This window comes from Nipponia nippon, unplaced genomic scaffold (genome assembly GCF_047370975.1).
Source record: "Nipponia nippon isolate SJK-2023a ecotype South Korea unplaced genomic scaffold, ASM4737097v1 scaffold_1, whole genome shotgun sequence".
Lineage (NCBI taxonomy): Eukaryota > Metazoa > Chordata > Aves > Pelecaniformes > Threskiornithidae > Nipponia > Nipponia nippon.
In genome coordinates this window covers 158,651,796-158,666,038 of record NW_028262290.1, presented here as the reverse complement: position 1 = coordinate 158,666,038, position 14,243 = coordinate 158,651,796, and the positions used below count along the sequence as shown (strand labels likewise).

At 37.8% G+C, this 14,243-nt stretch overlaps 1 protein-coding gene across 3 annotated transcripts in view; it reads right to left on the bottom strand.

Moving 5' to 3' along the window:
- Window positions 1-14,243, bottom strand: part of PAXIP1 (PAX interacting protein 1) — a 39,462-nt gene that overhangs the window by 14,965 nt on the left and 10,254 nt on the right. For 2 of the 3 annotated variants that reach the window (XM_087730171.1, XM_087730179.1), the window contains exons 4-8: window positions 10,670-10,733; window positions 9,543-9,656; window positions 5,022-5,666; window positions 1,402-2,125; window positions 490-584 (exon numbers count right to left, since the gene is read on the bottom strand). In XM_087730171.1, the coding sequence (XP_087586297.1) occupies window positions 490-584; window positions 1,402-2,125; window positions 5,022-5,666; window positions 9,543-9,656; window positions 10,670-10,733 (1,642 nt within the window). The remainder of the gene's footprint in view (window positions 1-489; window positions 585-1,401; window positions 2,126-5,021; window positions 5,667-9,542; window positions 9,657-10,669; window positions 10,734-14,243) is intronic. The other variant, XM_087730190.1, reaches the window with a different exon arrangement.

Sequence of the window (14,243 nt, the reverse complement as noted above, 5' to 3'; positions counted from 1 at the left end):
ACATCAAAGTCCTCTCATTTAGGAAAGGATACAATCAGATTTTTCTGAAAAATAGAAGTTGGCAAAAAATAGAAACACTCTATTCTTCCATCTTATTTATTCAGGCGGATACCTCACAGGCTACTAAATGCCAAAATTAGATGCAAAAAAAGTCTTTTTATACAATCAAGTTAAAGACAGAGAGCAATGCAATATTACATTTGCTGCACTACAGCTGCATGACGAATAGCATAAATAGTCAGGAAATAGTTAAGGCTGTAACTTATTTAGCCAATGTTCCGACTAAAGACCTAATTCAACCAGGCTGCACATCTAAAGCATTTTTATTACTTTTTGTGGTCAGCTGCAGTTGAATAATGGTTTTTAGGTTGTAACACAAACATTACACAAAAGTGAACAGTGATGAAATACTTCCAATCATTGCTTTTAGGATTTAGCTACTATGACATTATGCTATCATAGTTTTTTAAAAATACAGCAGAATCTTACCCGTTTCCAGGTCGCTAACAGCTGTTTGTCAGACATCTGTTCTGGGTAATCAGCAATTGCAAAGACACAGCCCAGTAGGAAATACTCTTCTGGAACTGGAATAGTTTGGCACATAAAAGAACAAAATATTAAATACTTACAAGTCTGACGAGTTCATCGCAGAACATATTTGCTACACTAATCTTTCCTATTACCAGGTTATAAACTTCATTCAGTTTTGAAGTAAATCTTTCTTGGAAAAAGTAGGAACCAAAATTTCAAAGCTGACAGCCACATCTAAAGGCACAGTTCAGCCCAGGGTTTGTTTTTGTTCTGGGTGGTTTTTATCCTGGAGGTAGTGGGGCTAAAGGGGTAAAAGGAAGGAGCACCAAAAGGAAAACACATGACAGCTACTTACTCTTCTATACAGATCAGCTATGAAGAGTCAAAACAATCAAAAAGCTTTAAGTTCTACTAGCATGGACAGAATTCAAAGCAAGGTATGACAACTTTCTATCTGATACTGAATCCTCATTGATTAACTAGTGTTTCTAAAATTTAAGCTGTCTTTCCAGTTGTTACCCAAAACTTCCCCTTTCCCCTCTTCCAAAGGAAAAAAACTTTAAAAAATTATGGTATGCATAGACTAACACTGTTATCATAGCACAATTTATATGCTAGTGGCATAAAGTATATATTTGAAAAGAGAAATTTCTCAGTGCTCTCAGGCTTTTCAGATTTCTGGATCATCCTTAGTTATAATTTAAATCTGTTTGCCTAAAAATTAGTAAAACAGGTCCCGAGCCGTGAATGGCATTTCTAAGTCTTACAACCCCATACTGTAAACACAGCATTATTTTTTGATATTCTAACCCACATTCTGTCATGTCATTAGCCACTTTTTTCCAGGATCAGAAGGCAATCATTACTAACTCTCTGCTGCTGGATCATGTCCAAAAAGCGGCTGCTGTTGCAGTTGTTGCTGTTGCTGCTGGTGGTGTTGTGGCTGCTGGGCTGCAACTTGATGCTGTAGTGCTTGAGATGTCTGAGTTAAGTGTTGCGTTGCCTGATTCTGCATTTGCTGTTGCTGATGCTGTTGGTGTAATCGCTGCAAGTGCTGCTGCTGCAATTGCTGCTGCTGTATTTGCTGCTGCTGATGTTGCAGCTGTTGTTGTTGCAGATTCTGTTGCTGTAGCTGCTGCAATTGTTGCTGCTGTAGCTGCTGCTGCTGCAACTGATGAAGTTGCTGTTGCAAAGCATGCTGCTGTTGGAATTGGAGCTGTTGCTGAGGACGGTGTAGCTGCTGTTGCGCGTGTAACTGCTGCTGTGGAAACTGAAGCTGCTGTTGTGCGAACTGGTGCTGCTGATGAACTTGCTGTTGCTGTTGTGAAAACTGATGAGGCTGCTGCTGTTGGAAAGACTGCTGGGAAATCTGGGGTTGTTGCTGCTGCTGCTGTTGTAGCTGCATAAGTTGTTGAGGTTGAAGGTGTAAAAGAGGATGGTGCTGTTGTTGCTGTGCTTGATGTGACTGCTGTAATAAATGTGTCTCTGGTGTTAGTTTCACTTGACTAAACAGCACCGCATTTGGATGTCCCTGTTGGCTATGATTTACTTGTTGTTCTAAACTTTTTGTAGGTGCTGAAAGTGATTGTAATATCTAGAAAACAAAGATTAGTTTTGTGACCTTTTTGTTGTCATTCAGTTTTAAATATATTTAAAGAACTACTGGGAAAATACAATTCTCAAAAGAAAAGAACCCTATGCTTAAATACATTGTGAGCTAAACAAAAATCTTTAACGGTTAATAGCAAACTGAGAAGACAGGACTTACACATAGAAAAGCATGGAGCTACACATGGCTCCTAATATAAGGTAATGCACATTTTAGCAAAATTTAAGATTCAAACCCATCCCTGTATTATTGATGATATCTCCAATAGCATTATGACTATTAACATTATATTAATAATTACATTGATCAACTCAATCAACTGTAATGTTCATTTTACAATCCTCTTGGCCCATTAAGTTCAAAGTTTAGTTCCATAGTCTTACTTTCTTTAGCTTAGAAATTGCTAATAATGCCTCTACTAATTAGGGCTGTTTGAAACATGGGAACTTAATACGACCTTGCTTTCTTTTGAACCAAGTCAGGAATATTTATCTCTATTTTTTAAACTGAATCCCAAAATACAAAGAAAAACATTGATCTGCTGAGCACTAATAGTTTCTTGGAAAAAAAAAAAACCCTAACCAACCCATACTTAAGAATAATAGATTTTAGATTTAGGCAGAGTGCTGAAGTATTCTGGAGTCAAACTTCATTTTTAGATGTATAACTCACTGTTAAGGGAAAAATCATTTCACACTAAGCAGACACAAGTTAGCAAGTGTGTTTTTAAAGCATCAGAAAAGGGAAAATTAGGCAAATTCCTAATAGATTAGGATGAGTTCTCTATATTTATTAAAATATTTTAATATAAACTACCTATTAAAAATTAGGAGCAATAGGAAACTCTAGACTTGCCGTTCATGAAGTCTTTTAAATATGAAATCAGCTTTGATGAATCCTGCAAAGCTTGTTTCCCTCGCCCACACCATTCATGCCATACAGTGTAAACTTCAGTGATGTGTGTGTGCGAGAGAGAGGAATCTAAGCACATCACTAAAACACAAAGCCAATTAACTGTATCCTCTCAATGAGACTGCCATCAACTCTTCGTCAGAGGTGGCTCAAGTGTTTTTTACAATGCACATCAAAACATCTCAGGTTTCATCCAAGTAATTTTGATGTTGTTGGTATAGCAGACATTTACAACCACGATTATCAATGCATCACCCATCACTAATGTCTAGACAGCACCACAGTATAAACATTTAATAACTAAAAATAACATAAACAAACAGAATGTTTCCGTGGCTCAGTATGCGGAGAGATCTTCATGCCGCTCTCCACAAAAAGTCCCGAAAGTCAAAATTACAGAAGCTTCAGGACATATACTTCAAAATAAAGGCATAAAACTTTCAAAAGTATCCTAAGACTATATTCAGAAAGTAACCTTGTATCTGCAAAATGCCTTATTATTACAGATCTTGCCATTCAGCAGAAATCTGAGGTTCAAATTAAACATTAACTTTCCAAGACTGTGCACCAAGACACGGAATCTACCCAAGACTGGTACCCAAGCAGGATACAAAGTACAATTTAACCTAGCCAGAGAGAAGTTTTAAGGAAAAAGGTAGAATTGGTGTTCCTCCCTCTAGGAAGCAGATTCACAATTCTCAAATGCAAAGCTTTTCTCCACGTGCTGGAGCTAGCACAGCAGCTGACACAGCAGCCTGATATGGTACTTGAGAACAGCCCTTGCACACCACAGTCAAGTCCCTAGTCTAACAGATTTTTGGAGAACAAAGTCTAGCCAAAGCACGATACCGTCAACTGCCCTGTAGCTCTACAAATATTACTTACAGAAGAATACTTCCACCGGGACACGACTAAAGAGTATTTGATAGTACAATGACTGGGTTGTAGATGTGGTGTCCAGACATGAAAGCATCAGCCAACTTACCAGCACTGGCCAACCGACCAGGGCTTTGGCGGTTCTGCTCAGTCTTTACCCAGCAGTCTCAGTCCTTAAACAATTCAAGGCACTGAGAAGAGGAATCCAAGACTCGGTTTTAAAAGGAAGCCTGCATTTCCATTTCATGTTCATAAGTAATATAGACGACAAAGCACCAACAATTCTGAGTGACTCCACTTTTTGTGTTGAAGTACTAGCTGTAAGCTTCTATATTATTCAGGCACCTTTGAAAGTTTTACCTTCAGATTAACACCCAAAAAAATGCACCAGTACAATTATTTACGTAAAAGATACGTCTAACATTTACCAGCACCTACTTTTCTCACATTCCCTTCCCATGAACATCTTAGAATTCAAATGCTGCAAGTTATTTCAGTGCATGCTCACTCACTTTTGATTTTCTACTAAAAATAAATTCAATACAAAAGCTGCAATTATTTCAACTATACGAGTGGCATAAGAACTTGTAAGTTAGGACTTCTGCATCATAATCCTGACTATACTATATAACAACTTAATGATGCCCAGCAGAACACCACAGTATAGAACTGAACCTACTGTGAGAACAATTTCACAATTTTATGTCTTTATAGCACAAATAATTCCTTGCACTGAATAAAAAGCTTGAAGGGTATGAAATCAGGTTTCCTGAACTAGTCAAATCATTCTAAATTAATGAATTTTTTTTGCTCTTACCAAGAAATCAATACTGAAACTCTAAACCACGCTATAGTTAAGCACAACTTTACTCTTCCAAACATTTTTGCCAAATGCATTCTTACTTGTGAACCTGCTAGGAACAAAGTTACTTATTATGGGGAGGTTACTAATTTGGCCACAACTTCTAAGTAATACGGAGAACTTTTAATCCTTTGTACATATGAAGAACAATAAAAGGAAACTGAAGTTCTTGGGTACGACAGTTCCTAAGAAAAAGTCCAATACCTTATAAATTAAAAATCCAACACTTACATGTGCTACATTTGATGGTCTATTAATCTGCTGAATATCAGCACTATTAGTAATATTCCTTAATGTCCGCACGGCTGGACTCCACGTAGCCATCATTTCCTGTCGATCAGAACTTTGGGCGCCTTGTACCGAAGCCATTAGATTGCCTCTCATATCCGGAGGCAAAATATTACCTGGCACTGGTGGGACATTGGCACATAAATTAATTAACCCAGAGTCTTTCCCTTGAGGCAACCTACGCTTTGCTGCAGATGCCTGTGGGACTTCAGCTGGTGTCCAATTCAAATTCCTTTCTTGCTTTTCTGGAGAGGAATCTGAAGAATCATCAAACATCAGTTCCCCTTTTGCCTTATCAGCAGTAGTAGATTTTGGTGAAAAAACTTGATCACCCAAAGGTGATCCTTCTCGAGAAGATGCTGGGCTTGATAATTTTTCATCAGTACTAGCTTCATTTTGAGAATCTTGTTCTTCATTTTCTGCTTCCTCTTCCTCCTCCTCCTCCTCCTCTTCTTCCTCCTCGTATATAATTAAACGAGGATGATAAGGAGTCTCTTCTTTTTTAGTCTTATCAGCTATAGAATCCACTACCCAGTCTGGTGTCACAATTTTAATACTGTCCCGTTTACAAGCACATTCATATTTTTCCTGCGGAGGAAAAAAAAAAGAAAAGATTTTATTTAAAGACAAAATATCCCAAATAAATAACTTTTTTGAGGGCAGGGCTAGAGCATGGAGAGGCAGATCACAAGAGGCTGTCCAATAACAGAAAGTGATCTCTCCCAGAACCAACAAGACAAACTACACTGCTGTACAGTACCACAAGTTCCAAGAGATTAAAACAAAAACCTCCACATTTGCAATATAAAGGACTCAGAAAGCACAACTGCAGAAGATTAGGTCTTCACCTGCAAAAACACCACTACCCAAATTCTTCTCAAACTCAATCACCAACGGATTTGAAAATCATGAAATCTGGTTCTGAAAAAGCCTTCAGAACTCCAGCAGCTAGGAACATCACAGTCAATACTAAGATGCAGCTGATTTTTAGGTGGACATTAAGGTGAGTCTAAATATGGTTTATACTTACATTTTCTCCACTAAAAAAGTGGAAAAAAAAAAAAACACACCATGAAAAAGCATTTAGGGAAAAATCAGAATTTCACAATAAAGTAGAGACAAATATTTACAAGGTGATCACTGAAAAAAATGCATTACAGCAGGAATACAAATCAGAAACCAGTCGGGTATTTCCCATACACCTTCTCAGAAGCTGCAAACTGTAATGTTGCCCTCAACTTGAAAGTTACACTTCTGTCCAAATATTAGCTGAATCCATTTCAATGAGAGGTTACCATGCTGACAAAGTAGAAAACTTTATCCCTCCCTCCTTCCTTATCATTTCACCATTTGAAGACACACACAAATAGTAAAACTTCACTGTTTCCTTTCCTAATAGAAATAGACACAGGATCAGTACTCTATTTATTCAAACATCCTCTTGGATGGAAACACCTCACAAATATCAAGATAGTGAAAAAAAAAAAAAAGAAAACTTTCTTTAGAAGATTTGAAACTAATTTCAGGATCTAATATTTAAAAGTGATTGAACTGGGATTTTCTTTGTATGTCAAACAATATAAATTAACAAGCAGCACATTCAGAGGAAATTAATTTAATTTAATGATTCTCTAGAGTTATTTCCTACAATGAAACTGTCATTCATACACAATAAAGAGATTACAGATGAAACCAAGTTTATTTGCAGATATGAGTTTTCATTCTTTCTTTGTGGTGAGAATTATTAAGAGTCTTGTTTTATCATCTTATGTCTAGTCAAAGCAATCATTTAAGTCTTCACTAGTGTCAAAACTGTTCTTACAAACTGCTGCAGATTCCCCTGTAGTAGTATGTCAGAGCAGCAGGACTAGAAGCATTTTAAGTAATCATCCTATAAAACTGTTCCCATTCAATAATTACATGAATTAAACAAGATATTTGTTTTATCCTACAGATATGAAATGCTAATGTGCTTTTTTCACTTTCTTGACTGGCAAGCTCAAGACAACATCCATTGCTTCAAAAGGTTTACGATTTAAGGCAACACTTCTCTATCATTATCATATATCATCGACTCTTAAAAACACCATTTTAGGTAGCAAAGCTCTTCATCCAAACATTTCTTTTTGTTGTGATGGAGGAGACAACTAGGGTGGTGTTCAGTTCACCCTTCTAACTCTTCCACAGAAGAAAGATCATGTACTTAAAAAACCAAAAAAAAACCCAAAACAACACCCCTTCCCCCCAAAAAAACCCTACAAAGGTTCTTACAGTTTTAAATGAAACAGGGAAGAAAAAGCAAGCACTTCGCATGTCCACACTTTCTCTTCTCCCAATGCCAGCCCATGTTTTATTCTGAAGCACTCTCCTATGTATTGCACGCGTAAGTTTATTGTCATCCTACTAGCCATGTTTTTCTCTGTCTTAGTATTATTTTACATTAACTCCAAAATATTAAAAGGGTTATTGGTGAGGCAATAATATATTCAGTTTGTATAAAACAACATTAGAAAACTTGACAAAGTTTTACAGATTTATGTAAGGAGGTAGTGTATAGAACCTGATCTTAGAGTTACTCACATTCAAGTAACTAACCTGTGTGACCGCTTCCACTCATTGGAAATAAAAAAAAAAAGGTGATGGAAATGTGCTCATGTTATTAAAGGACAAAAAATAAAACACACAAAAACAAAACCAAAAACTTGCTCCATCCACCACATCAACTAAAAGCATCCAGGCAATCATTTTTAAGTGAGCTTCAATTTGCTTTAAGTATTTTCAGTCTCTGAACAAACACACTAAATCAATTACAAATGTATTTCTTCTTCAGGAAGAGGAGTACCTGAACACTTCATGAAGTTTCAGTGAACTATTATAACCAAAGCCTTACTAGCATTATAGTAGAGAAGGCTATTCTGATGTGCTCAATGCTGCCTTCAGCCTGTTACCTAATCTTTTGATTCAGTTTCTCCATTTGCGACAGACAGCGATATTTGACTTCCTACACAGGAATAGGAAGTCAAATGATGATACTAAATTAGGAGGGGCTGTGGACTCACTGGAAGGTAGAGAGGCCTTACAGAGGGATCTGGATAAACTAGAGAGCTGGGCAATCATCAACCGTATAGAATTTAACAAGAGCAAGTGCCCTGTTCTGCACCTGGGATGGGCTAATCTTGGTTATGCATACAAACCGGGGGACGAGAGGCTGGAGAGCAGCCCTGCAGACAGAGTCTGGGGGTCTGGGTTGATGGCAAGTTGACTATGAGTCAACAGTGTGCCCTTGCAGCCAAAAGGGCCAACCATGTCCTGGGGTGCATGAAGCACAGCGTAGCTAGCCAGTCGAGGGAGGTGACTGTCCCGCTCTACACTGCACTGCTGCGACTCAACCTGGAGTACTGTGTGCAGTTTTGGGCACCTCGATTTATATAAGAAGGACATGAAACTATCAGAGTGTGTCCAGAGGAAGGCGACTAAGATGGTGACAGGTCTCGAGGGCAAGACTTATGAGGAGCAGCTGAGGTCACTTGGTTTGTTCAGCTTGGAGAAGAGAAGGCTGAGAGGTGACCTCATGGCAGACTACGACTTCCTCACGGGGGGGCAGCGGATGGGGAGGTGCTGATCATCCTCTCTCTGGTGACCAGCGAGAGGACACGAGGTGATGGAATGAAGCTGCATCAAGGGAGGTTCAGATTGGGCATTAGGAAAAGGTTTTTCACTGAGAGGGTGATCAGTCACTGGAACAGGCTCCCCAGGGAAGTGGTCACGGCACAACCCTCTTAGGCATATGGTTTAGTTTTAGGTAGTCCTGCAAGGAGCAGGGAGTTGCACTCAGTGATCCTTATGGCTCCCTTACAACTTGAGATATTCTATGATGGGACTGATTTGAAGTATGACTACTTTATCAGCAGTTGGACAGGAATGCTGTGTACTGTTTATCCTGCCATCTCTCTTTAAAGGGAATGACTTGAGGGATTTTGAGAGTTCTCTTTTCTCTAAGAAAAAGAAACAACAACAAAAAAGAAAATAACCTGTTCCTCCTCCTGCTCTCTTTATTCCTCTCTCCCTCATAACACTGAAGGGCATTCTATGCAATTTTTCAATTTTGTCCTTCATTTTTCTTCACTGATTCTGTATCTACAGATTTAGAAATTACAATCGCTAATGATTATGACATGTCAAAATCAGGTTAAGACAAACAGAATAAAGAAAAAAATGCTTTATTCAACCAGAAATACAAATACCAATATGAAATTGGACATCTTTTCAATTAATCAGGCTTAAAACCATGCAGAAAATAAATACGAACTGAATAGCTGCAATGCATAATTGTGTTGAATTTAGCTGTTCAAGGCTAATGAACAGTCTTAAGAACCCTAACTTCAGGGAGACGGAAAATTTTTGATTATTCAAAAGCAAATGAGAGCTATAACAAGAAGAATTGTATATGTAATAAACTCTTACCCCCTTTGGCTCAGGCACAATCAAATGAGTACACTTATTATTGAGGCTCAGCTGGCAATTCCCTCCATAAAAAGTAATCAAAGCCCACAGCGTACTTCGGTCTTCAGATGAAACCTAAAAGGAAGGTAAATAAGCTTTTTAATTCTATGCAACCAGCTGCCTTCTTCTTGAAGAATTTTAGTACAATCCATGACATACCACTTACAAGTCTGGCTAATGTATTACCTATCACTTTTAAATACCAAATTTGCATGAAAGTTACAGAGAAAAAAGGGTGACAAAGAGACGCAACAAGAAAAGACATTAAACAATCAATCATTTTTAACCTGCACAGAGAAAAAGAAAACATTCTTCAATCCTGTAAAATTCAACACTAATGTATCACCTTCCACAAGAGAAAAAAGTTAGTGATCAAGGAAACAAGAATTATTTATCATAGACAACCTGTTTAAATTCATTAAACAGAATTTTAACAAGTAGACTAAATTAATAGTGTGTGAACACATGCAGTGTTTATTTCTAACAATTTACATCACAGCGACGTCCCCCTCCCCTGCCAAGAAAGCCACATGTATTTAAGCCATTACCATTCACAATTAGTGACACAATTACAGGAATAATTTGTTAAAAAGTCTAAAGCACATATACGCATATATTCCATTAACACCTAGGGTCTTATCCTGTCCATCTGCGCACACACACACTGGTCACCAACAGGCCACTACTCACAGATTTACAGAGCTGGCTATGAACACAAGCCACTGAAGCACCAGCTTTCCACTTACTTTACTCACTGGCACCCTTGTTAAGGTTTCAGTGCATAAGGTGAAACATGTTGACTGAATATTGTGTTAATGCAGAAATAGAAGAATAGGAGCAAAGACTTTATAGTCTAGTGTACTCTGCCTTTTAGAATCACCATACGGATGAATACAAGATAAATTACCGATTCAATGTTCACAGTTTGAAATGTTCGTGCCCTCATTTTCCATGAAAAACTGTTTTAGTTTAACATACAGAAAAAAAAATTATAGTAGAATAGAAGAACTGGTATCTCTCCTCAAAAAAACAAAGCATCGCACACATATTGTACATTGGAGTAGACTGAAATATGGTTCACTTCTTACCTGAGAGAGACAGGCAGTGACTCCAAAAAAGATCTGACACGATTCTGGAGAAAAGCCATTTACACTGGAAAGCAGGTGTCAAGGATGCAAAATAATTTAAATGAGAGCTTCCTGAGGGACATTAGAACGAAATTAAATAGCGTGCATAGTATTTCTCAGATATTATCAAGTATTTGACTGTTTAAAAACTTTTATCTTTAAAAGCATGTTGTCAGTTCCCAATTCAAGTTGTATGCGTCAGGAAAAAACTGAGGTGCAAACTGGATCAGGACACCTCCAATACTATGACTGATTTGGTAACATTACAAACTTGCCTCTTTCCAGAACATCTCCCTCAGCCCACCTCGGGATGCTAAACACAGGAAGTTTAGCTTATAGGACTCAAGTCATTACCAAGAGCTTCCTTTTATTATCAAGTATTTATCTTCCACGTTTAAAAATACAGGAGAAGCTGATGAAGAAACTTTTGCTACAGTCAGCAACAGACAATATAGAAGGAATATGATGCACAAGAAATTTGATAAAACAAGTCAGACCAAGAAAAGTGTGCTTTTCTAAAATAAAAGCTAATAGCAGACACTTGTAGAAAGTCACAGTGCCTTTTTTGCACACTTATTGAAAAAGATAGCAATCTGGTGGATGACTTCACTTAAAACCAGTAAGAAATAAAAGCACAGTCTTAAAAAAAAAAAAAAAAAAGAAGGTTAGAAAGCAATACAGAAGCCAGAGGTTTCAAAAATGGCTAAGTTTGGTAACCAAATGGCAGAATTTTGGTTGAAGACATCTTTTGGAACCTAACCTGCCCTTTGCAATTTTGCAGAGACTGGAAAAGTAGAACCAGTTTCCTAGCATACAGCAAGGTTACTAAATCCACAAGGCACTGAACAACAAACATATGAAGGGACAAGCTCCTATATAAAGAAAAACAACAAATCAAACAAAGTATTAGACAGATTATCTGCAAACAGTAGTAGGCAAGTCAGTATAAGCAAGTATCAAATCTTCCACAGCCGATTTTTGCCTACTGAGGTGTTACGCTGCATTGGAAGTTGGCTAAGCAACGGGGCGAGGGGGGCGGAATCTAGGAGCTGCTGTGAAACACAAATTGAGAAAGCATCACACCGGGATGTAAAAACAGAAACACAGCCTCAAACTAACATGAAGTTTTCCACTATGCTTTCAAAATTCAGCAAGATCTCTGGTAGCAATGCATATGTGTTTTCAGATGCATGGAAGAGATAGATAAATGAAACAGTATGCAAAAAAGAGCAGTGAGAGTTCTTACAGACCTAGTAAATATGACTTACAAGAGGAAACTGAACGACCAGAATTGATGTGTTTAAGAAGCTAAGACGACGCATCTTCAAACCCTTTAAAGTCTGCCAAATGAAAAGAGAAGTAATTTGTTCTCCCTCTTCAGAGTGGCTCAGATAAATCAAAACAGGGTTAGACTGCAGCATGGTAATGGGGTTAAACTCCAGCAACACCATAGTGAGGCAATGTAAAGTAACTGGGGAGACTATGAAATCTCCACAAATCTTGTGTTCAAGATACATGCACACCTTGCTGCAAAGAAGGACTCCAGAAACAGATGTGCATTGTGTTACAAGTACACACTGAGACTTTTGTAATGAAACACAATTATTTTCCCTGTGCTGTTGACAGATGCACCAGCAATACTTAAATTCTGAGACCCGGAAGAGACAACAAACAGCAAGCTGACAACAAAGCCCAGAGCACTTTAAAACTTAAGAATAGATCACTGCCATTATCCAGAATACTCCAAGAAGTTCAAGTCTGATGGATGTCCTAAATTTCACTGTGTTGCTCAGTATCTCATCTAAGGTAGAAATTCAGTACTGGATCTTTCAAAAGTGTACAGTTGTCTACTCCCTGCCTTAACATCTGCTCCCAGCACATAAAGCAGCAACAGCTCAGCATTTAACTTTTAAGAGGTCCATCAGTTTGACTGCAGCTTGCACTCTCTAAAGAATACGAGTGAAATACACTCTCTTAAAACAGTTACAAGCAGCACAACAATAAGGTTCCAAGTGGTCCTGGAAGACAAAAAACAGCGAATGCAACAAAACTTACTGTTTTTTCCCTCCCAGCCACAAAAATTTAGAAGTGCTCGGACCCTCTTTCATCTGTACAAGACCATGGAAAAATAACCCTTCCTCATTCTTGCTTTTGCTGCTATCAAGAGAATTAAGAAAGAAATCACCAGCCCTCTTTAAGGCATTATAACCGAGGTTTTCATATACGAAACTGTATTTCTTTCTTCAGGAAGGCTGCTTCCAGATTCATTTTTCTGTTACTTCTCTTCAATGGCAAGTTAGTCAGATTTTGCTAACATCAGTTAGCAGTGAACAGGAGAACACTCCGCTTGCTAAAGCTCCCCCTGATGAAAACAGCTTTCACAGTGGAATGTTAAAATGTATTTATAAGAAACAGGCAGAATTATGATGCTTCTATATTGCATTAAATCTTTCTACATTAAACTTCACCTTTAACAACTGACAGGCAAATGCCCATCAAATAAATACCGGAATTGGTAAGCAAACATAAAATATTTAAGGCTCTTATTAGATCCATATATCTAACTGACAAAAGATGTTTCTAGGACTTGCTTCTTCAGTAAATTCAATGACCACTTTTGAGTATTACATCTGCAAATTAAAACATAAACAAAAGACAAAAATGCAGAATCTCAAACCTCTGCCTAAACAGGGTCCAAAACCAATAACCTGGAAAAAGTAAGCTATTCCTATTAACTACATTTTTTTCATTATGGTAGTACCTAAAACCCTAATGAAGGGCCAGATGCCACTGCACTAGAAGTCATAAAGAGACTGAAACAGAACAAAGTTAAGACTTAACAACCCATTTTAGTGAGCACTTAAGGCTCAGAATAAAATCTAAAACCACCAGGTTCTAAGGACATGAAGCGCTAGAAAAAACAAAGTCAAAGGTCCGAGGACTTTTTATTGCTGACAGGTGTACAAAACTTCCTTTTTCCATGCAACCCAAGAACATGATACTGCTGAGACCCGGTCTTTTCATTTGGCCATTCCTATATATCCACAATAAAGACTTCCTGAGCAATATCCATTCAGGGCTACATTCACGCATTTATTGCTACAACTTAGTTATGGACTGCATCACTCAATGGTTTTATCTGTTGATTTCTCTTCTGGGTATGTAATAACGTCAGCTCTTAGAGCATGCTTTTAAAAACCTCTGGTTTCAGACAGAAGACCAATTTTCTAACAGTGCAACTTCTCCATAGGAAAGAACAACACTAATGCAATGCTAGATTAGTTAAGCCTGAAAATGTAGCTAATTCCAAGCTATTTTATTATTTTTTCAGCCAGTCCTCAGGAACAGGGAGAAGCCTTACAGATGTATGACGTTAAGCAACGGTACACTCCCATCCTGATGATGAAAGGATGATACACATTTATTATTTCCAGATGCAAACACAAAAATCACCAGCCTAGATCACATCACAATAGTCACATTATGTTTAATACAGGAGTAGCTCTGCTGATTTGGGTTTTGCCATGTAATGTTT